Raw genomic sequence first — 24,701 nt, 5'->3', positions numbered from 1 at the left:
ATCCTCTCCCCTCTGCAACCTTAACGTGGGGGCATAGCTCGACAGCCACTGCAACAATTGCCCGTTTATCAAGGACAATCAATTTGTCTTTTCCACCTCTCTAACCATCTATAATCAGCAAAGATCAGTTCATGGTTTGGTCACCTTGACATAGTCAAGTATAATGGTAAGCTAAGATACCTTTGTGTCACATTAGACAGAATGTTGACATACATAAAAGCCTTTCCAACATAAGTAAGAAAGTATAAACATGGGTGCACCTAGTGAGAAACAGGCTGATAGTATATGGGGAGCAAATACATTAGTTCTCTGTGGAGCTTCCCATGTGTTATACTCTGCAGCAAAACACAGCAGATCAGTCTCACTACAAAGTGCTCACTAGATGAAAGCTGTCGTTTATTTGACCGAAGCTATGAGAAACATTAGCAGCAGAGTCAGATTAACTCCTGCATGCTGACTACCAGTACTAATGAACATCTGCCCAGTTCACCTTCATTGAAAGGCAGCTATTTGCAAACTCTGTCATCAAGATTGAAAAATTTAATCAATCCTTCATCACAGACTGAATCTCACTGCCTGTTAGACCATCTCAAAGACAGAAGACTAACATGAGAAGGAGTCCAAAAGCTCTCCACTTGATTCAGCCAGGGTGCTAAATGGAAAAATGAGTGGAAGGTATGAAAAGCCAGGACCAGGAGCTTATTCAACTGTTAAAAAGTTCCAGGCTTTCATCATCTTACAGTGGTGTGGGTACAGCTCAATAGATTCAAGACTGAAGAAGTTATGTGCAAATACGCACAAGTGGGGTTTTTGCACTGACAGTACATGTGACAAAGATTCAGGTAGTTAGCCACATTGCAAATGAGTGCCTGACAGAAATTTTCTTGGTGGTATCTAGAGCCTACATGAAACATTTGATGAAGTGCTCCACTGAATTGAGTCTTCTGACATTCATGTGTAGCACAAGCTGTTGAATGTTTATAGTGCGTAAATAGTTAAACACATCTGTATATTTTGCTTAAGAATGTAAAACAGTTTGTTGATCACTAAAACCCCTTGACCATCCCCACCCAAACTGGAAGACACTTTAATAGAAAAGGAATATTACACTGTTAAGGATTACCTAATAAACTAAATCTGTAAGTAATGTTATATAAAACTAATAGTGTTATCAACACAAGTCAAAGTGTTGCTCCAAGTAAATATGTTTTATTGAATGTCTTAATATTCTTGACTTGCCCTGCATTAGATGTCTACTCAATGTATGCAATGTAACCATAAAATAAAAAGCAAAATAATCACTACTAAAAACATCAAAATTTTATTCCTCCAATATGCCTGTCGGTAAAGTGTTCTACCCTCACCTATATGTCCTTTAACCTCTCTGTATTCAACTTTGACTTTTATACTTAAGCACAATATCTTACTTTAATTGCTTCCACATTTTCTCATACACATTTCCAGAGTACAGAGTGTTGTTAATATACTTCAAACATAACATATCCTTTAATTGCCATTGGTTTCCAAAAATAAATTATACTATTTATAGGATTACCACAAAGTCTACAATATTTATTGATGAGTACAGACATTTGACCTTAATTTCACCCAGAAAAAGATCATTTTTATGGAATATTACTTAAGACTGTACATTAATCACAACATAAGTTATTTTACAAAGAATCCCCAACATAGAACGAGTGGCAATCATGTTTTCAAACTTACTTAAAAGCTGCCTCAATAGCTTCAAGGCATTCTGAAAAGCCATCTGACAATATCCGGGCATAATCCTTTGCTACATGCTCCTTCTCTGTACCTGTTATAGCATCATGGTGCTGCATGACACCCATTGCCTCTCTCATCCTGTTCAGATCTTTCCAGTCTTCTGGTCCCACACTAGCCAGGGCATATAGTTGTTTGCAGACCTGTATACATTAAAGAAGCTTGTTCTAGATGAAACTCCACTTCAAATTGCATTACAGTTTCTGGTTCTAAAAGATACAGGATGAAAAGGGGGAAGGAAACTAATACCCATTTAAATATTCACTCACCTGCAAAAAATTATTCCCTAATCGTTCAAACCTTTTCATGGTTGGCCTTGATGTAAAATAACCAGTCCAGTAGGAATGTGGATCACTTGCATAAGGGAAAAAGTCATCATTTTTCACAGGCCACATCAGATCTTGATCATTAAGAGCCTTTAAATAGCACGCAGGTGTTGAGTAGAACACATTTAATTTGGTTCCATTTGATTTGTTTGCATTGACATACCTATCAATAAAAATAAGGTCAAATAAAATAAATTGGAAACAAAGACTATTATGCAGTCCATCAAATAATCATTCAAACTAAACAAAAAATATTGCATCTCCTTTCAATTAAGAACATAATTGCTGCAAAAATGTACAGGTATTTTGCCTTTTCCTACAAGAGCTACTTCTGCTATGTTGTTTCTTTGCATTCTCATTGTGCTGTACAGAAAGGTCTTATAAATAGTGTTAGAAGTGACTAGCTGTTGATGAAGAAAAGCATTTAATTCACTATAATTTCTTTCTCACAAAAACAAATCACAGCATCATTGTTACACTTCTAAGTCTCTAAAAGGAATAAATTCTTCTTATGAATTCTACAACAAGAGTGAAATAATTCATGGATGACTATGGATACTATAAACTGAATGTATTCTGTGCATAGGCTATGCCACTGCACTTCAAATTCAGGTTGGCATATAAAAGAGAACTCCTTACCAAATTAGTTTATCCAGATTCTTAAACCACATATGAGCATCCTGATAGTGAAAATCATCTCCCATTGTGATTAATACGTTGTTGGAATTGTAAAAGTCAGCTTGTTTTTCTGCATATTTAGTAAAAAGTTTCACCTGCAGATAAATACTTTTTTACTTTATAGTTATGAAGCAAGCAGCATCAGTTTCAATTACTGTTTGGAACACACACGCAATACTAAATAACATAGGATTCTCTGGTAAAGCACAATAATCCAAACACAATAGTTCTGCAGCTAATGATACCATAGTCTGATATATATATATATATATCAAAAATCAAAGATGATGTGACTTACCAAACGAAAGCGCTGGCAGGTCGATAGACACACAAACAAACACAAAAATACACACAAAATTCAAGCTTTCGCAACAAACTGTTGTCTCATCAGGAAGGAGGGAAGGAGAGGGAGAGACGTCTTTCCCTCTCCTTTCCTAATGAGGCAACAGTTTGTTGCGAAAGCTTGAATTTCAATAGAGGGAAACATTCCACTTGGGAAAAATATATCTAAAAACAAAGATGATGTGACTTACCAAATGAAAGTGCTGGCAGGTCGACAGACACACAAACGAACACAAACATACACACAAAATTCAAGCTTTCGCAACAAACTGTTGCCTCATCAGGAAGAGGGAAGGAGAGGGAAAGACGAAAGGATGTGGGTTTTAAGGGAGAGGGTAAGGAGTCATTCCAGTCCCGGGAGCGGAAAGACTTACCTTAGGGGGAAAAAAGGACGGGTATACACTCGCGCGCGCACACACACACATATCCATCCAGACATATATATATATATATATATATATATATATATATATATATATATATATATATAAGAACTTTTAAATTTTTTATTTATTGTGAAAAAGAGAAATGTAAGAATCAAGATGAAAAGAGCAAGATGTATGAGAGCTGGAGAGAAGGGCAGAGGCAGAGTCAGGAGATGAGTCTCAGAAGCACTAACAAATCAATAGCTGAGAGTCAGATTGCAGAAAATTATTAATGGGTTTGTAGGGAAACAAGTCACCAGCATCAATTTTTCTATACAATTGGCTACACATGCATTCAGTTCCCACCCCATGATATCTGGGCATTGTTAGTGATTTGGGTTTTGATGAGTTTAAGATCTTCCTCTGAAGCATGACGTGACACCACAGACGCAGCACTGTACCTCTGGTAAAACAGGGTAGCAGGTGCAGATGTGGTTACCAGCCACTGCCAGCTAACTTGGTGGAACTTTTGAAAAATCATCAAGGAAAAATGGGTGCTGCATACAATTCCATGTAGTGACTTCACAATATAATTGGTGTAAAGAACTTACAGGAGGAGTGATACTCTTGTTACGTAAGATTTCTTGGGTTGGTCAGACTAAAGAGCTCAATTTGTAAACATCTCATAATTTCTGTTATCTCAAATAAATATGATGTTCATGTTAACGGTGGGGAAGTTGGTGAAATTTAATATCTTGTAGAATATTAAAAGTTTTTCAAATCAGTATAAGAAATAAGATAACTCAATAAAATATTTGTGCATGGTGTTGCTGATTTCAGAAATGGAAGATTGCTTTTTAAGACTTCCATGCAATGAGTGTAGACCTCACAAGTTGTCAGAAAACTGTAGTCCAAAGAACTAAACTTGAAAGAAATCAGTGTGTGCAAGTGGTGGTGGGAACGTTTTGTAAACAAAAACGAGTGGCTGTTATACAAATGATACCAGTTCTTGCTTCTTGTATATAAGTCAGCATGAACTGAGAAAGTGCCACATCTTGCCTTTTTCACACACAATATTCTGTAAATCCTGCAGGTACAAAGCAGATTCTGCATTCCTAATTTCTTAACAGCATTCAAGATGTTATCACACTTTGGACCATTAACAAAAAGCATATGGAATGGGTTCTCAAATATGTGACTGCCCTGAAGGCATTTTAAATAATGTAATGCAATATGTTGTCCTTGGCTGTGAGTGCTCCTCAGAGACAAAGATAACACCAGACAAGTGTGATTAACTGTTCAGGTTCCTTATGTACTGAGATGGTCAATTAGTGTGGGCAATAATCTAAGACTATTTATCAATAAGAGCTCAGATACTGAGCATTACATCAGATGGACAGGTATGATAAAAGAGACTGACTGTGCTTCTTTTGGAGGAACCAAACATTCTTTTAAAATGAGTACAGTAGCAGCACAACCCTGAAACAAAACTGTAAGCACTGTTAAGAACAAATTTAGAGTTTAATGCCTTATTACAGTAGCTCCATTCAAGAAGAACTGGAAAAGGGGGCAGTTAAAGCCCTGTTAACCCCTATATTCATTTACAGTGATTTAGGGAAACCACAGAGCATCCAAATCAAAACGCTCACATCAGGATTTGGAACATTTCCTCCCAAGTCCCAGTTGAGGTATTAATAATAACCAATGCGTCAACACACCACAGTTTTCTGCTGATGTCTAGTTTGCATTAACAAGCATTACTATCACTGGCACTGCTTAACAGTTACTGTGGACTTACTGCTGTTGTGATTCGTAACAAGAGACTAACTGCTTTACAAGTGTAAGCATATTTTCCAAATTTTTAGCTCTTGCAGCCAGATACCTTTCATACTTAAATAATTCTTACAATAGACACACATAGCTGCCAACATTGAGAAGTGACTGCCAGTAATCACATGGCAAATATGAAAGTTGGGGTCTCCCATGAAAAATTTGGGGGGGGGGGGGGGAGGGGGCAGCTTAGATCTTAAGAGTTCAACAACCCATTGACATCGAGGTCATTTAGAGATGGAGCTGGAGCTCAGGTTGTGTCAAGGATGGGGACAGAAATCGGCCGTACCCTTTCAAGGGAACCATCCTTTCATTTGCCTGGAGTGATTCGGTTGGAAAATTTTAAAAATTAGAGTTGTGTGTTAGGCCTTTAAACACTGTATTTCAGACACTTTCTAGCCCCAAATAATGAAGATCTTCCAGCAATTAAAACAATTGTAAATGAAATATGGCTAAAGCTAAAAATGGAAAAAGCTAAAAATCAGTTTGCTAAACAAATATACTTTAGAAACATTTGTGATTTACAAACACTGCAAAATCAAAACGTATATATCTCAAATTATTAATTAAAAGGAAAGTAAACCATGTGAACAAAATCCACTTACATAATGAGATGAGAGGCCTGTCTTCAGTGTTTTATACAAAAATATTTACAAGTATTCTCATCTGCCTCTTCTTTTTGGATCTGCCTCTACTTGTATAATACAGTATCTTCACTGGTGACTGAAGACAATTTTCTCATGAGTGATACTCTTTTTGCACTCTTCGCAGCCTGAATCTGAACTTTGAAAAATTATTTTGGTAACATGCTCTTCCTGAAGATAAATGGTTTATTTTACTGATGCTCAAAGAATCCGAGGTTCCCATATTCATACTAGACCAAAATTCAGCACTGTTTTCCCTATCACTTCTAAAAACTCTCTCACAGGCAGCATTACTATAAGGAATAAGCAGTAAAGCAGACATAAGCTGGTTAAGTAATGGGTATTTTTTAATGCCTGATGCATCACACATAGCAGATATTTTGTACCAAGCAGTACCAGCTCTTTCTTCTTCCACCATTACAAAGTCATCAAACTCTAATTTTTTTTTTCCCCCCACAATCACTCAGGATGTCAGAAAATAGCTCATTTAGCTTTACAACAGATGAAGATTTTGTTTTCCTAGATCCAGTATCCTATAACTTTAAAGTTTTTTTAATAAGTCATCATGTAGTGAAAATTTTTCTTTGATTACCCTACAGAAGTTGATAAAAATTCTTCTGACATTTTCATAAAAGTTTGTAACTACAGATTTTTCAAGCTTGATATAATAATTGTAGCTTATAGTGTCTACACCAATGACAATAACTTCATCCCCTTTCTTATATTTATTTTTTTGAAATTTCAATTTCAGCAGACTATCAGAAATATGTGCCACAGAAGAATTGACAAATCTTACAAGCAAATCTGTGAATAAGTTATTTAGGATGCTATGAAGTCTGTGAATTACTGGCTATTCTTTCAGAAGGAATACATTTGCTTTGGTAAATAATGAAAGGTATTACATGAGAAAAGAAGATATAGCTTAGTTACTGTATCTTTTACAATAGGGCGCACTCTAGATAAGTGAGAGTTGTTTACAGTTTTTGAAGTTCCCTCCTGAAAAAATTTACAAGAAGTTCCCATTGTTCAATTATTCTTTTCTATTGACTGGAGCAGAGAGCTATCTTGAACAAGCATAATTCAGCATTTTATGGGGTTTATTGCCATATATATTTTGACAAAGTTTAAAAGTAAACTGTCTTTTTTGGAGAGAGTAGAAAATCCATTACAAATTCTTCAGCATCACAATATTGTAGGCTTTTCATGCCTTTTTCTGCAGCTAAATGAAACAGGTGCCAGGAACAAGACTAAATTCTTATGTGTGGCTGAACTTTCTTCAAAAAAGCAGCATTGTACTTGCATTATCACATTCAAATGAAATGCAATTTTTCCACGGAATTCGTTTTCTTAGGAGCTCTCACTACTCAAGAGGTTAAAAATTCCTTTGGCAGTATTTAAATCTGATTCCAGCAAGGATAGTATTGTGGCACACATCTTTCCCTGTTTAACATAAAAGTAAGTAACAACAGTTGGATATAGTTTCACATCTTTAATGTCTGTGCTATCATCAGTTGCAATAGAAAAGGTGTTTTCTTTTAAGTATTCTACTACATCATTGTATGTTCCAGATGTTGTTTTAGTTCTTCCACAACTGTATTTTTTAGCAATGTGATAATCAGGAAACATGTTTTTGAACTGCTGCGAATTATGATCTGCACAAGAAATTGGCTGGTCTTGTTCAGCAATAAATGAACTACAAAGCATTTCAGCACTGGTGACTGAGTCTTCATACAATCATGCATTTGAAGAGTTAAGGTTTGTTAAGTCTGCATGTACTTATTTATAGTAATGTTTTAAATCAAATACACAAATTTCTGAAAATACATATATACCTGACTGTTAAATCAGTCAGTAACAGTTTCTTTCAACATGTCGTCATTTTCCAAGTACTTTCCACTACAAATATCCTTCAGTTCTGGTAACAGATGAAAGTCTGTGGTGGATAAACAAGTAATTCCCAATGTCGTCATTCTTGCTGTAATGTGAGGCCAAGCAATGTTGTGAAGCAGAATGATACTGCTAGAGAGCAGACCCCGCCGGTGATTTTGAACAGTGCGCCTATGCTTTAATAATGTTTCACAGTAACTGTTGGCATTTACTGTCATTCCTCTTGGCAATAAGTCTACCAAAAGAATGCCTTTCTGATCCCAAAAAACAGTGGCCATGATATTTCCATACTGAAGATTCTTGCTTGAATTGTCATGGTTCCGTCAAGAAGTTTGAATGATGCCCCTCACAGGTTTGATGTTTATTCTCTGGAGTGTAGTGTGCAATCCACATTTCATCATCGGTCACAATTTGGCTCAATAGCTCTATCACCCTTGTGATAGAGCTCCAAAACAGACAAAGAATGTGCAATTCGCTTTGTTTTGTGTTCTTCTGTCAACATTTTCAGCACCCATCTCACACACATTTTTTTATAGTGAAATTAGTGAAACTTGTCAGTAACAATGTGAAAAACTACTGATCTTGAAGCTTGAGGAAATTTCTGATGCAGGTTGTCTAATAGTGAAGCACCTGCACTGCCACAACTTTTTGTGTCAAACCTTCTAGGGGTTTCAAAAAGGCCTAAAAGGTTTCAGATAGATTATATAATGGTAAGACAGAGATTTAGGAACCAGATTTTAAAATGCAAGACTTTTCCAGGGGCAGATGTGGACTCTGATCACAATCTATTGGTTACGAACTGTATATTAAAACTGAAGAAACTGCAAAAAGGTGAGAATTTAAGGAGATGGGACCCGGATAAACTGAAAGAACCAGAGGTTGCACAGAGTTTCAGGGAGAGCATAAGGGAACAATTGACAGGAATGGGGGAAAGAAATACAGTAGAAGAAGAATGGGTAGCTTTGAGGAATGAAGTAGTGAAGGCAGCAGAGAATCAAGTAGGTAAAAAGACGAGGGCTAGTAGAAATCCTTGGATAACAGAAGAGATACTGAATTTAATTGATGAAAGGAGAAAATACAAAAATGCAGCAAGTGAAGCAGGCAAAAAGTAATACAAACGTCTCAGAAATGAGATCGACAGGAAGTGCAGAATGGCTAAGCAGGGATGGCTAGAGGACAAATGTAAGGATGTAGAGGCTTATCTCATGAGGGGTAAGATAGACACTGCCTACAGGAAAATTAAAGAGACCTTTGGAGAAAAGAGAACCACTTGCATGAATATCAAGAGCTCAGATGGAAACCCAGTTCTAAGCAAAGAAGGGAAAGCAGAAAGGTGGAAGGAGTATATAGAGGGCCTATACACGGGCATGTTCTTGAGGACAATATTATGCAAATGGAAGAGGAGGTAGATGAAGATGAAATGGGAGATATGATACTGTGTGAAGAGTTTGACAGAGCACTGAAAGACCTAAGTCGAAACAAGGCCCCGGGAGTGGACAACATTCCATTAGAACTACTGACAGCCTTGGGAGAGCCAGTTCTGACAAAACTCTACGATCTGGTGAGCAAGATGTATGAGACAGGCGAAATTCCCTTAGACTTCAAGAAGAATATAATAATTCCAATCCCAAAGAAAGAAGGTGTTGACAGATGTGAAAATTACCGAACTATCAATTTAATAAGTCACAGCTGCAAAATACTAACGCAAATTCTTTACAGACGAATGGAAAAACTGGTAGAAGCTGACCTCGGGGAAGATCAGTTTGGATTCTGTAGAAATGTTGGAGCACGTGAGGCAATACTGACCCTACGACTTATCTTAGCAGAAAGATTAAGGAAAAGGAAACCTACATTTCTAGCATTTGTAGACTTGGATAAAGCTTTTGACAATGCTGACTGGAATACGCTCTTTCAAATTCTGAAGGTGGCAGGGGTAAAATACTGGGAGTGAAAGGCTATTTACAATTTGTAAAGAAAGCAGATGGCAGTTATAAGAGTGGAGGGGCATGAAAGGGAAGCAGTGGTTGGGAAGGGAGTGATACAGGGTTGTAGCCTCTCCCCGATGCTATTCAATCTGTATATTGAGCAAGCAGTAAAGGAAACAAAAGAAAAGTTCAGAGTAGGTATTAAAATCCCTGGAGAAGAAATAAAAACTTTGAGGTTCGCTGATGACATTGTAATTCTGTCAGACACAGCAAAGGACTTGGAAGAGCAGTTGAACGAAATGGACAGTGTCTTGAAAGGAGGGTATAAGATGAACATCAACAAAAGCAAAACGAGGATAATGGAAGGTAGTCGAATGAAGTCGGGTGATGCTGCGGGAATTAGATTAGGAAATGAGACACTTAAAGTAGTAAAGGAGTTTTGCTATTTGGGGAGCAAAATAACTGATGATGGTCGAAGTAGAGAGGATATAAAATGCAGACTGGCAATGGCAAGGAAAGCGTTTCTGAAGAAGAGAAATTTGTTAACATCGAGTATTGATTTAAGTGTCAGGAAGTCGTTTCTGAAAGTATTTGTATGGAGTGTAGCCATGTATGGAAGTGAAACATGGACGATAAATAGTTTAGACAAGAAGAGAATAGAAGCTATCGAAATGTGGTGCTACAGAAGAATGCTGAAGATTAGATGGGTGGATCACATAACTAATGAGGAGGTATTGAATAGGATTGGGGAGAAGAGGAGTTTGTGGCACAACTTGACTACAAGAAGGGATCGGTTGGTAGGACATGTTCTGAGGCATCAAGGGATTACCAATTTAGTACTGGAGGGCAGCATGGAGGGTAAAAATCGTAGAGGGAGACCAAGAGATGAATACACTAAGCAGATTCAGAAGGATGTAGGCTGCAGTAGGTACTGGGAGATGAAGAGGCTTGCACAGGATAGAGTAGCATGGAGAGTTGCATCAAACCAGTCTCAGGACTGAAGACCACAACAACAACAACAACAACAATAGTACACCATCCAGATCATTCTTCATCATGAACATTTGTCCTTCCTCCATTAAACAGCCTATACCATTTATGCACATTTCCATCACTCATTTACACCCGCACCATAAACTTAAACAATCTGCCAGCAAATTTCTGCAAGATGAAGTTGTTCTACATGTAAGAACTGGATAACTGGGCGCACAACCAACACCGGCACAGACATAAAACGCAATGGTGGCATAGTGAGAGCGGCTGACCATGAACGGACGTCACATGACACAATGTGTGGACACAAAGCCCTGTTGATTCTTACTTTAAAAATTCCCGTTGTACATTTTGTAGAGAAATCAGTGATTATTTTACTGCTTCAGTGACCTTCAGCATGCCTGGTCAAGGATATTTTCTATTGCAACCAAAGCATCATCATCATCTATTTCTATTATATTGTTCCACAGGTGCAACATTTACAAGGACGGCATTTCCACTTCGGGAACCACAAATGGAAGCGACTGTGTGGGGTTTGTTTGGTTTTTTTTTTTGTGCTCTGCAGGCTTCCCCACTATTATAAAAATGTACAAAATCATCAAATATCACTTTTTCTCCAAAATTAGGAGTGCTCCTTTTGTTGTGGAAATCCAAGTAAATTTCTCTGATCTCCACTTCATTCTGATCTCCCTTGATGAATCCACATCTCCACAGTTCAAAACTACTGTCAGGGTAACATTCTTCCACGCCATCACTGTCAAAAGATCATATTTGATGATATCCACAATGTCATCACAACTTCTTTGTGGTACAATGTTTTAAAATTTTGAATTATTCCCTGATCAAGTGATTTAATTTTAATGTGGTGTTTCAATTGGGGGGAGGGGGTGGGGCGAAATGTGCCACATTATCTAGAAGCAATTGATTATGGTAAACAGTATAATTGTCCATAAAGAGCAAGATTTTCCACTTCTGTTGTTTCATGTCTTCGTCCATGGTCACGAGCCACTCTCCGAAACCCCTTTTGTTGGGGTGATAAGACACAGAAAATGTTATAATATTCTTCAAACAGCTGGGGTTAACAGCTTTCACTATCAACAAAGGTTTTGGTTTCTGATTTTTACTGCACACAAAAGTATCACATCGTTATTTTCCAAGTCTCCTCCCCCATTCGCAGAAGTGTACCCGTGGACGCCAATCAGCTACTGATAGTGCCTGCACACGCTGTACATGGTACGGAAACAACTGGTTCTCCCGTAGCACTCTCCATACAGTGACATGGTCAACGTTACCTTCTACAGCAGCAACTTCTCTGACGTTGACATTAGGATTATCGCAACTGCATGAAGAACTGCCTTGTCCATTGCAGGTGTCCTCGTCGTTCTAGATCTTCCCCAGTCGCGAGTCATAGACTGGAATGTTCCGTGCTCCCTAAGACGCCGATCAATTGCTTCGAACGTCTTCCTGTCGCGACACCTTCGTTCTGGAAATCTGTCTAGATACAAACATACCACACCACGGGTATTGCCCTGTGCTAATCCATACATCAAATGGACATCTGCCAACTCAGCACTTGTAAACATTGCACTGACTGCAAAACCACATTCGTGATGAACACTAACCTGTTGATGCTACGTACTGATGTGCTTGGTGCTAGTACTGTAGAGCAATGAGTCGCATGTCAACACAAGCACCGAAGTCAACATTACCTTCCTTCAATTGGGCCAACTGGCGGTGAATCGAGGAAGTACAGTACATACTGATGAAACTAAAATGAGCTATAACATGGAAATTAAGCGTTTCCGGACACATTTCCACATAACATCCTTTCTTTATTTGTGTGTGAGGAATGTTTCCTGAACGTTTGGCCGTATTGTTTTGTAACACCATATATATATATATATATATATATATATATATATATATATATATATATATATATATATATATATATAAAAACAAAGATGATGTGACTTACCAAACAAAAGTGCTGGCAGGTCGATAGACACACAAACAAACGAACATACACACAAAATTCTAGGTTTTGCAACCAACGGTTGCCTCGTCAGGAAAGAGGGAAGGAGAGGGAAAGACGAAAAGATATGGGTTTTAAGGGAGAGGGTAAGGAGTCATTCCAATCCCGGGAGCGGAAAGACTTACCTTAGGGGGAAAAAAGGACGGGTATACACTCGCACACACACACACATATCCATCCACATATATACAGACACAAGCAGACATATTCAAAGACAATATGTCCGTCCGTCCACATCAAACCCACCAACAAGCAACAGTACCTCCATTACGACAGCTGCCACCCATTCCACATCAAACGGTCCCTTCCCTACAGCCTAGGTCTTCGTGGCAAACGAATCTGCTCCAGTCCGGAATCCCTGAACCATTACACCAACAACCTTTCCACCATCCACCTAAACTTCGTAACCTCTTAGTTCATCCCTATGAAATCCCCAAACCACCTTCCTTACCCTCTGGCTCCTACCCTTGTAACCGCCCCCGGTGTAGAACCTGTCCAATGCACCCTCCCACCACCACCTACTACAGTCCTGTAACCCGGAAGGTGTACACGATCAAAGGCAGAGCCACGTGTGAAAGCACCCACGTGATTTACCAACTGACCTGCCTACACTGTGAAGCTTTCTATGTGGGAATGACCAGCAACAAACTGTCCATTCGCATGAATGGACACAGGCAGACAGTGTTTGTTGGTAATGAGGATCACCCTGTGGCTAAACATGCCTTGGTGCACGGCCAGCACATCTTGGCACAGTGTTACACCGTCCGGGTTATCTGGATACTTCCCACTAACATCAACCTATCCGAACTCCGGAGATGGGAACTTGCCCTTCAGTATATCCTCTCTTCTCGTTATCCGCCAGGCCTCAACCTCCGCTAATTTCAAGTTGCCGCCGCTCATACCTCACCTGTCTTTCAACAACATCTTTGCCTCCGTACTTCCGCCTCAACTGACATCTCTGCCCAAACTCTTTGCCTTTACAAATGTCTGCTTGTGTGTGTGTGTGTGTGTGTGTCTGTGTGTGTGTGTGTGTGTGTGTGTGTGTGTGTGTGTGTGTGTGTGTGTGTGTGTGTGTGTCTGTGTGTGCGCCCTTCAGTATATCCTCTCTTCTCGTTATCCGCCAGGCCTCAACCTCCGCTAATTTCAAGTTGCCGCCGCTCATACCTCACCTGTCTTTCAACAACATCTTTGCCTCCGTACTTCCGCCTCAACTGACATCTCTGCCCAAACTCTTTGCCTTTACAAATGTCTGCTTGTGTGTGTGTGTGTGTGTGTGTCTGTGTGTGTGTGTGTGTGTGTGTGTGTGTGTGTGTGTGTGTGTCTGTGTGTGCGCGCGAGTGTATACCTGTACGTTTTTCCCCCTAGGGTAAGTCTTTCCGCTCCCGGGATTGGAATGACTCCTTACCCTCTCCCTTAAAACCCACATCCTTTCATCTTTCCCTCTCCTTCCCTCTTTCCTGACGAAGCAACCATTGTTTGTGAAAGCTTGAATTTTGTGTGTATGTATGTGTTTGTTTGTGTATCTATCGACCTGCCATCGCTTTCGTATGGTAAGTCACATCATCTTTGTTTTTAGATATATTTTTCCCGTGTGGAATGTTTCCCTCTATTATATATTACGTTAAGTAAGTAAGATATATTAACTTCATAATATCATTTGGAGAGACAGTGCGCTCTTGTCGCGGCTCACGACAAGTGTGGCAATTAGCAGTGCCCAATGCCGCTGCGATTTGTTTATGTTGGTTGAGCATGGACACTGCAGCAGACACTTCATCACTGCAGTGAGTGGACATGACTACCTGTATGTTCTTATAATAACCAATGTGAGACTCTACTCACAGGTGCCATGGAGCGATTAGAATGGATATCATGTCAGAATATTAACCATGTCAGAATCCCAAGGAAATAGGAACCTTTTCACAAAGTAATTTGAGGCGACATCAAAATTTATCCAACACACAAAAATTAACTGCACACCTTTCATGCTCGCAGTAGTAGCACACAAGGTAATATTATGTCTTGGAAGCATATACTTCGTTTCCTTCTCTCATATCAATGCCCTTGTTTTAGTATGTAGTGAGAAAATAAGCACAAAAAACTAAAGTTTCTGAGAAACATATAAGTCATTTCCTCTTCTCATATCAGAGCTTTTGTTTTGTTTGAAGTGAAAAATAAACAGTTTAGGGTTCTGAAGTATAACATGGCACCAGATTCTTATCATAGGACCTATCGGAAACATAAAAAGCAGGGAGCTCTCAATAATTTTGTCCAACAGTCTGTTTCCTTTCATACTCACAGATTCTTATTTAAGGACTTGTGGGCACGAAGTTCTTCAGTAGAATGAGCTGTTTGTTATTGTGCTAATTATGGTATGGAAAAAATGCAACAAAGACAAGTTCCCCTAGAGCAGTGAAGATATTTGCACAAGTCTGTATCAGCAATGACTGCCAGCTGCCATAACACTTTACAGAACTCATGCTGCAGGCAACACAACTGAGAGTGCACTTCAGACTTCATTCAGTAAGTCATCAGGAGGTGGACAAAAACGTCAAATTAACATCACTTTCTGAGTCATATTCAATCTAAAATGAGGTTTTATTAAGGTAGTTGAGTGTTCTGGCAAGTGCACTTTAATAATTCCCATGTGAGTATTCCGATAGCCAAAAGGACCCATTAGTGGGAAACCATTGGCAACTACATTAATATCAAACTGCAAGAACTCAAGACAATACATTGACTCTTCCCTTTGGTGGGTAACCTCTTACTGTTATTTAGGATTCTCTCTGTCCTGGGTGTAATGCAAATGGAATTTCACATTCATGAGATGCTTTCCGCTATTCTTGACAAACATCAGCAACTTGTAATCACTATGAGTAACAAATGTGTGATGATAGTGGTACAGGTTGTCAGTGGATGTGATGGTGTTATGCTGTCAAACTGCTTACAGTAACAGTAATGGTGCCACACATAATCTAGCGCTGACAACCTAAGTAAAGATAGTGTGGTGGCATTGTCACTTCCCTTTATTTGGCATCAGCTTGAGTAATCTTATTTAACGAACGTAGTATTCCATGCACAAGTTGTTAATGATGCAGTATGACTACAGATCATCATGTGGGTATTAAATTAATTCTGCCGTGAATTGCTTGACAAATATTACCGTCAGCTATGCAGCTGAAATGACTCACTACACAGGTACTTTATGTTGTGCTTAGTTATGTGATCAGCTTGCTGCAATCCTGCTTCTATTGTTTGTAAATATTTGTATACTGACCATTCGTTATTTGACTAAATATGTGCTATAATCTGTTTTGCGTGTATATGACATGGGTTAGCGCAATCACAAAGCAACGACTAAGGAATGGATGCCATTGAAGTCCCATTATATTGATGACAATACAAATGTTCACAAATCACCTGTATTGCATCAAAAAACAATTGCATCTTAAATATCGAGTGACAGACATCCACACTATCACAGAGCCTTGAAATACAGCAACAGCAGCAGATGAAAATTTGTGCCCGACCGGGGTTTGAACCTGGACCTCCTGCTTACTAGCCAGACACGCTCCCCATTGCACTATCGAGACACGACAGCCAACTTCCCTGCAGGACCTATCTACACACACTCCTCATCAGATGCAAATTTCCATCCACATACGTGGTATCCCCCTGTCCATTATTCCACTTGATCACAGCTACACTGTATCCCCAAGAGGGTTCAGACAATGACACGAGTCTAGCATTGAAAACTTTTCATGGCCTCTTGAGACCTGAATATTATACAGGATGTTTCAGGAAGAATAGTAAATTTTTTAGGAGATGGTAGTATATACAAATCGTAGAAAAAATTCCATACAACATGTCCAATTTTTATTGAGTACATAAAGTTGGATTCAATGCATTTTTGTCTCATTTGTTGGTCTTTAAAGGACCCCGTCGTCTACGCTTCCTTGAAAACGAGCTTCCAGCATTATTGGAAGAGGTTCCTTTGGCTACAAGAATGCATATGTTCCTCCAGCATGACGGGGCTCCTGCACAGGCTAATCATCAGGTGACATCATCCAAACCTAACATTTCCAGGAAGATGGATCAGTAAATGTGGGCACTTTTCTTGGCCACCAAGGCTCCCAGACTTCGTCCCTTTGAATTTTTTTAGGGGGGGGGGGCGGGGGGGGGGGGGTTCAAAGGTGAAGTCTACAAAGAAAAAGTAAACCCATGAGCCGATTTGATCGTTCGGATTATGAATAGTGCAGCCCTCAAACAAGGAATGCAAAGACGACCTTAGAAGAGCTACACATGGAGTTATCAAGAGAAGTCAAAGTGCATGGAAGTTGGTGGGGGAATTTTTAAAAATTAACTTTGAAAGTAATTTGCCTTTGCTTTGAGTTTGTTAGGGTTGCGTACTAACAGCTGTACCTCTGTACTCAATAAAAAGTGGACACATTTATATGGAATTTTTATGCAATTAATCTATACTACCAATTGCTAAAATGTCTACTATTCCTCCTGGAACACCCTGTATATGCATATATGTGTGGTGTCTGTTCCTTCAGACATGTCTGAAGGGAAAGACACCATGAATGAGGTTCGAACGTGGTCAGGCACAAATCATCATCTGCCGCCATAGTTTTATTTTAACGGCCTGGACATCTGTCCTTCTATTCAGAAAATGTTTGGCAACTCAGTGATAGTGACAGACTGGAGCTGCATTAACCTACTCATATCACTAGATATAGTTATAATTTTCTGAAGAATTCATGTTTAATAAGTGATAGCGATTTGGAAAATTTATGTTTGCCACATGGTTACTTTATATGTTAATTACAGTGTCTCTCATCATTTACTTCATGGGAAACCCGCTTCCTTCTACCCTAGCTTATACTACAGCAATAAGTGAATGCTCACATTCTTGATATCACTCTGGATGTGCTACTGCAATTGTAGCTAAAGACTCAAGTCCTGCTGGAAAATTATATTAAAGTCAGATGGTTTTGCTCTTACTCTACTGCCATTGAAAACGATCACAATGAAATTAAGTATACGAATCCTATGAAACCCTTGAGTTCATACTGTGGTGCTATGCAGATGAAAAAAGTAGTTTTTCACAATTATCAGATGACAGATGGAGTTCATCAGATTTCACTAATTATGACTGCATTATTAAATGTTGGTTCACAGGCACTTTTCTGCCACTTATTGTAATTATTTTTTGAATGTTAAGAGATGGAAGAATAAAAACATCAGATTTTCGCCATATGGAATATTCAAATTCACCTTTAAGTCTTCATGTTTTGAGCAATGGCAGAAGATCCATCAGAAAAGCTGACAACAATAAGTCAGGTCATGGCTGTCTTCCGGCAGGTGTGCCAATGACAGTGATCTCAATAATAATATTGTATAAGAAAGATATGTTGCCAACTCAACCACTGGAGGAACTACAAAATTGTGAATCACATCTAATGAATACGCTTTCAAGGTTTCGGTCCAATTAAGACAATAAAACACAAATAATTGTCACAGTTATTAATTTATGATGTTTTGTTTGCACTCAGTGTGTCGATGTATTACAAGTAATTACACTCTAACATCTAAATCTAGTTACAGAAATGTGAATAAGACTCAGACATATAATGAGGATATTCCAGCCCTTGCTATCCACAACTGTGAGACGAAGCTATAGTCACTTCCAACATCACTCACAGAACACATCAGCTGGTATCCTTTCTGCTAGTATAACTGAAACTTGGCAACAATGCGGAATATGTTTGGCAACTCTGTGACCAATGAATTACTTCCTTGATGGCACAGAACTATCCTGCTAAATTCACTTGATATTATCATGTCACTTCAATTGAATAATGTGTGTGATTTTCTCTTGAGATGTGATATAAAGATATCATTTAATAATTTTGACTCAACGAAAATCATTCCAACATGGGAATACAACTACTCTCGTACCTTATGTTGTTATTAATCTGTCATAGTGTCTACTGGGCCAATAAGGCCAATAAGTAAGACACATATGCTGCACCTCTTTGCTAGCACTGAGGTAACATGCTTGCCTACCAGGTGCAAGCTGCTTTTGCTCACATTTCGAGACTTGCTGAAAGCCATATTTTTAATTCTTTTGTAGCAGAGCTACAAGCAGGCAGGCAGATAGAAACTCACGAAGGAAATCCTAAGGCAATGCCCGAGCAAAATTTGTCTTGCTACTTTCAGTACGCCTTAGTCTAAAAGTGAAAACTTTATGGCACTGCACAATTCATAATGACACTTTTGTTTTCTGCCAACATATTTTTTGTCGTTGTGAATACACAGTTTTATCTATGAACTGCCACATTTTCATAATACCTGAGTGTGACACAGGACATGAAATAAATACAGACATTTTCAAAGGCAAGAGTCAGTAATATCCTACTAATTCATTTTAAAATGGGCACCATCGTCTTACAGACACTTAATGCTTTATTAAGATAGACTGCTGTCATGATGTTTCTGTAGTAAGTTGAATTTAATTTGTATTAGGACAGTGAATATTTAAAGTATGTTTTCCAATAGTTTATTTGACAAAAAAGTTATCATCAAAGAGATGTTAATCAGCAACAGTATATTCTTTCACAATATCTAAAACAATCTGACAATGCTAAAGTAGTTTACAAATTCCATGGCTGCAGAAACCTGCTGGTTCTAATGATGTCATTAAACTAGTGTAGTTTGAAGAGCATTTTCATTTGGAAATGAATTGCCTTGATGGTTGACTGATCAAGAGTGAGAAAGTTAAACATTTACGAGTACACGTCAGAGGGACAAGTGCCTGAGATTTGACTTCCCTATCAATCTCCTGGATAATTTTGTTTCCCAGATTAACAGAGTGCATTATCAAACAGTAGCACACATGATGTAGTTTTATCGGTCAATTTTCTTACACTGCAACTGAAATGTGTCTCAGTTGTTGGCAACAAATTATAGCTGTGATGGACGCACCCTCGGGGAAATATTCATAGTGCAAAACACACTTTTGGAGCTATCAGATTGAAAATATTACGTTCACACTACTCTTTACTCCAGTTTACGTCTTTTGGTAGGGCTCAGCCTTTCAGTTCTTCTTAGGAAGTTAACGACAAAGGCATCATAACACATCACCAGTAACTGTATTGCATAGGAATGTTCAATGAGTGACCTGATGATGTTCAACCAAAATTGCAATAATAGTCACTCCATTGATTTTTGTTGTTTCAAATTAGAGCAAGAAGTACTCCTACTCCAGACTTCTGAGCCTTGCCTCTTGAATGCAAATGTAGGATGATGGTTAAATGGTAATCCACAACTTATATCAGTAGTTGAGACTTCCTCAATGTGGAAAATTATTCATGCCAGAATGATCTTTGTTGAAACAGGAATATCTTTTTCTGGGACATTTTTCCCAAAAGCACATGCTCCACACAGTTAAAATCTTTAAGCTGCCTCAACTGCATTCACCCCTCTATTGTACCAAAAATAAATATTGTGTTGCAGGTGTTACACCATTTTCCGCCTGCGACCCAATTTTGCAATGCCTAACTATAGTTCATGATTTTCAAGTGTGCAAAATCCAATGCTAAACTGCCAGATGATAACCAGAACTTCAATTCGAAAATGACAGTTAATACATACACTGATATCATCGCGCCATGTTCACCTGGGCAGTGCCCAATTTCAGGCGGCGGCAGCAGGTGGCGACTGGCCGGTGGCTGGTAGCTGCTGCAGTGCGAGGAAATGCTTGAGCATAATCTGTTCTGATCGCGATGCATCCATGAGATGTCCTGTGGAATTGCTTCCGGAAGCATTTGTTATTACTGGTGGGTTGAATGTGAAGTGAATTATCTTCAATGTTCAGTCAGACTCATAACTTTAGACAAGGGCCGAAATATGGTTTTAAAAGAAAGAGGTGATACAGTCGGACCGGAACACGTGACTATATGTTTACAATGCACGCCTATGGCTGCTAGACCACAGGCTCACACAATACAACAACATATAGGAAGTAGACAACACTTCCTGCTGACACTTCCACATCTTACAGTGTTGTCAAATTGTGCAGATTGCCAGACTTAGTATTGTCAGGGATGGTCGGTTTTATTGGCCATCTTAAGTGAACGACCTGGACTCAGTCTCTGTGGCGGCTGGCCGGTGGTCAATTTTTATGTCTAAGACTGTACATGTATGTACTGTTGAGTAAACAAAGGAATGTCACAGCAAGTTGCCTGATGAAGCAATTACTGAAAAAATTTGAATTCCTGAGTCTTATATAGCTGCCGATTGAAAATATGGTGTTTGCAGGTGGTCTGCAATGTCAATCATTTTGATTTGTACTGTACAAAAAACATATTTCCAACAATGGAAAATCCAAGATGGAATGTAACAATATTATGAAAAGAATAGTTGGTACTCACCATATAGCGGATAGCTCGATCGCAGACAGGCACAACAAAAAGACTGTCAGAAAATGAGCTTTCAGAAACAGTCTCTGGCTGCTGCAACTTTCTTTTATTTTATTGATTGGGGGTTTATCAAGGGACTGGACAACTATTTCAATTAACCAAGACATTTGATTTCTAGAGGTTCACATTAGCAAGTGTTAATTGTAAAATTCAATTCAGTACAATTTGAAGACTTGTGTTTTGTTCCAAGCAGTAAATGAATAATGCTGGGCACTGTTAAAAATTAAAATTACCTTATCATTTTGTCCATATTTTTATACCACATATGAGCATCTTGGTATGTGAAATCTCCTCCCATAGTCAACACTATATTGTTAGAACTGTAGTACTGAGATTGCAGCTCTGCATACTTAATAAAAGCTGATACCTGCTCACAAGAAGATGGTTTATAATTACAGAACATATGTAAAATGTTTACTTTATGTATGGCATATCATATGCACTAAAACACTATATACTAAAAATATATTATGTTTTTATCATTAGAAGAGACATAACTGACAACAAATCTGCAAAATTTAGCAGCAGTGCATAGAAAAGAAGGTGAACCCTTCTGAGATTCAGTCATATAAAACGGCAAACTAAATGATTTCTGAAAATACGAACTTTTTAAGTGTGTCCCTCCCACCCCTGGGAACATATTGATGGAAGAAAGAAGAAAAATAAGACATGTACACCAATATGAACAGCTTTGAGAGCTATGCAAAGGTCACTCACTCATAGGGTCTCATTAAGTAAGACTGGCAAAAAATTGAAGACATAAGAATAACGACCAAGAATAAAGGACATTGTGGAAATGGTGAAGGCTCTAAAATTGGAGTGGGAAGACATATCACACAACGAAAGGATGGAAGATGGACAAAGTCAGTACTAGGATGTGATCTCAGAGAAAGATTAAAATCACAAGGCAAATCACTATTAGGATAAAGAAACAGTGGAAAATAAAGGCTTCAACTGGCAGGGGGTGACAGGAGATGGAGAGGCATGGAAACTGTTATTGAAATTGCATTTGTTAGAATAAGAATAAGGTGCTACATCTTGTAAAGGTTGAACTAGGTGAACAATAACTAAATATGTGGCAAAAATATGATCAAATACAAGAAACTGAAGGCGTAGAATAAATTTAATTCACCAAATGTAAGAAGCATGTGAATTGTATGCTCAATAACAAATCATTGTATCTTTTCAGAATATATGTCAAAAATGTGTGCAACAAAGAATTAAGTACAACTAATAATATCTTCTACATTTGTTGGTAAAATTTCACAGGTTGACAACAATTCTGAAAACACAGACTACTGTACTTTCAGAATATGACCAGCATTATTTTTAGACAGTGTAAATGAAACTACACATTAAATTTCCTTCCCACTCATTAAATGACTATTTTGTTTCACTTATTTATTTCCTTTCAGTATAGTATCTGTATTAAGATGATTTTATCTTCTGAGACAATTCTGAGTTCTTCATGAAAACAAATTTTCCTTCCCTGTCTTTCATTCTCTCTCTCTTCTGTTCTCTCTCGTATACTTGAGAAAAAATGTACAAAGACGAGATTACTCACTTTATTTTCATTTTTAGTACTTTTTATTCTATTTTTCTACCATTCCTATCTCCTTTTCCTCCAACTACAATGACCCCTTTGAGCAGTGTTCCAGCTGCTGCCCTTCCAGGGATGCAAATGAGACAAGGTATACATCAGAGCAAGCTCGGATCCAGGTGGGGAGAGGTGGGGCAAATTGGGGTATCTGCCCCAGGCAGCAATTTCAGGGGGCACCAAATTCACATTCTTGAAAAAAAAAAAAAACCTTGTTTCATAAAGCGCCTAGCATCCAGTGCACATTGGTCTATTGATTATTCATATGATTTCGAAACACATCCCAATTGGTTTTTTAATATTTTTGAACACATTCTAAGTTCATTTCTGAATGAACCATAAGTTGATTTTTGAATGCATGCATAGTGTTTGTTATGTCTCTGCCAGGGGATTCCCGTCACGTCTAGAAATAAAAAACTTTCCCAGAGATAAAACAGGATGGAGCCACACGAGCTGAACCAAATAAATCCTAACGGGTGAATGCCAATCGCTGTTTGTTTATGTGGTTGATTGGGTGTGCAAATCATCAGGGTTGTTAAAATTATTAGCAAAATCCATAGGTTCAGATTACAGTAAGAAAAAAAAAGGACTAATAAGAATAACAGGTAAGAAAGATTACATACAATCTTCTTGGTGTACCGAAGAAAATGAAATTTTGACACAAAATTTTTTGCTAGATTGCTACACTACCAGTTATACAGTCACTGGTTAGCAGCCCCTTCAAGGTCTATTCTCAAAAATAGTGCAGAAAATGCATAGTATGAAGACATAATAATGTCCAACAAGAGAATAAATGCTGGATAACTAACTAGGATTGGGGAGAAGAGGAGTTTGTGGCACAACTTGACTAGAAGAAGGGATCGGTTGGTAGGACATGTTCTGAGGCATCAAGGGATCACCAATTTAGTACTGGAGGGCAGTGTGGAGGGTAAAAATCGTAGAGGGAGACCAAGAGATGAATACACAAAGCAGATTCAGAAGGATGTAGGTTGCAGTAGGTACTGGGAGATGAAGAAGCTTGCACAGGATAGAGTAGCATGGAGAGCTGCATCAAACCAGTCTCAGGACTGAAGACCACAACAACAACTAAACTGGTGATTCTGGCAGAGTTTGTGAAGTCAACTGGAGGAGAAGTTTTGACACTGGCAGAAATAGTTACAGAATTAGTGATGACAAGATTGTTTGTTAGAACGAGGAAGAAGAAGAAGAAGAAGAAGAAACAGGGACATCACAAATTATATGGAAGAATATGACAATTTCAAATTTATATAAAAATTTTGTACTGCTACTTTTCGATCTCATGCTTACGAAACTGGAGCGTATGAATGAAATGTGAAACTATTTCCTAACATAAAACTTTTTGCTTGTAGCAGACCTAATAGGCATCCAATACTGGTACTTCATGAATTATATTCTGTCTTATTATTCATGTAAATGAAGTACATAAAAATAACCATTTAAGCCAAAACAGCCTAGCTCAATTGGCATGTGTTACATTGCTGCAATATTAGAAAGGCCTATTTCATTTTATCTAGCAGACAGTGACAAAATACACATAATCAAATCGAGAAACCACATTTGTCTTGGGTACTACCATATTTACTCGAATCTAAACTGCACTCGAATCTAAGCCGCACCTGAAAAATGAGACTCAAAATCATGGGAAAAAAATTTTCCCGTATCTAAGCTGCACCTGAAATTTGAGATTCGAAATTCAAGGGGAGAGAAAAGTTTTTGGCCACACCTCCAAATCGAAACAAAGTTGGTCCATTGTAATATGAGACACAATTTAGGTCGAATGAATGACTATACAG

General features: G+C 38.4%; 1 protein-coding gene across 2 annotated transcripts in view; it reads right to left on the bottom strand.

Moving 5' to 3' along the window:
- Window positions 1-24,701, bottom strand: part of LOC126199174 (lysosomal alpha-mannosidase-like) — a 152,897-nt gene that overhangs the window by 44,461 nt on the left and 83,735 nt on the right. Inside the window, exons 7-9 of one of the 2 annotated variants that reach the window (XM_049935946.1) lie at window positions 21,524-21,657; window positions 2,052-2,271; window positions 1,726-1,925 (exon numbers count right to left, since the gene is read on the bottom strand). In XM_049935946.1, coding sequence (XP_049791903.1) covers window positions 1,726-1,925; window positions 2,052-2,271; window positions 21,524-21,657 — 554 coding nt within the window. Of the gene's footprint in view, window positions 1-1,725; window positions 1,926-2,051; window positions 2,272-2,747; window positions 2,882-21,523; window positions 21,658-24,701 lie in introns of both variants that reach the window. The other variant, XM_049935954.1, reaches the window with a different exon arrangement.

This window comes from Schistocerca nitens, chromosome 1 (genome assembly GCF_023898315.1).
Source record: "Schistocerca nitens isolate TAMUIC-IGC-003100 chromosome 1, iqSchNite1.1, whole genome shotgun sequence".
Taxonomy (NCBI): Eukaryota; Metazoa; Arthropoda; class Insecta; order Orthoptera; family Acrididae; genus Schistocerca; species Schistocerca nitens.
Note: the sequence above shows the minus strand (reverse complement) of the source record. Positions and strands in the feature narration are given on the sequence as shown.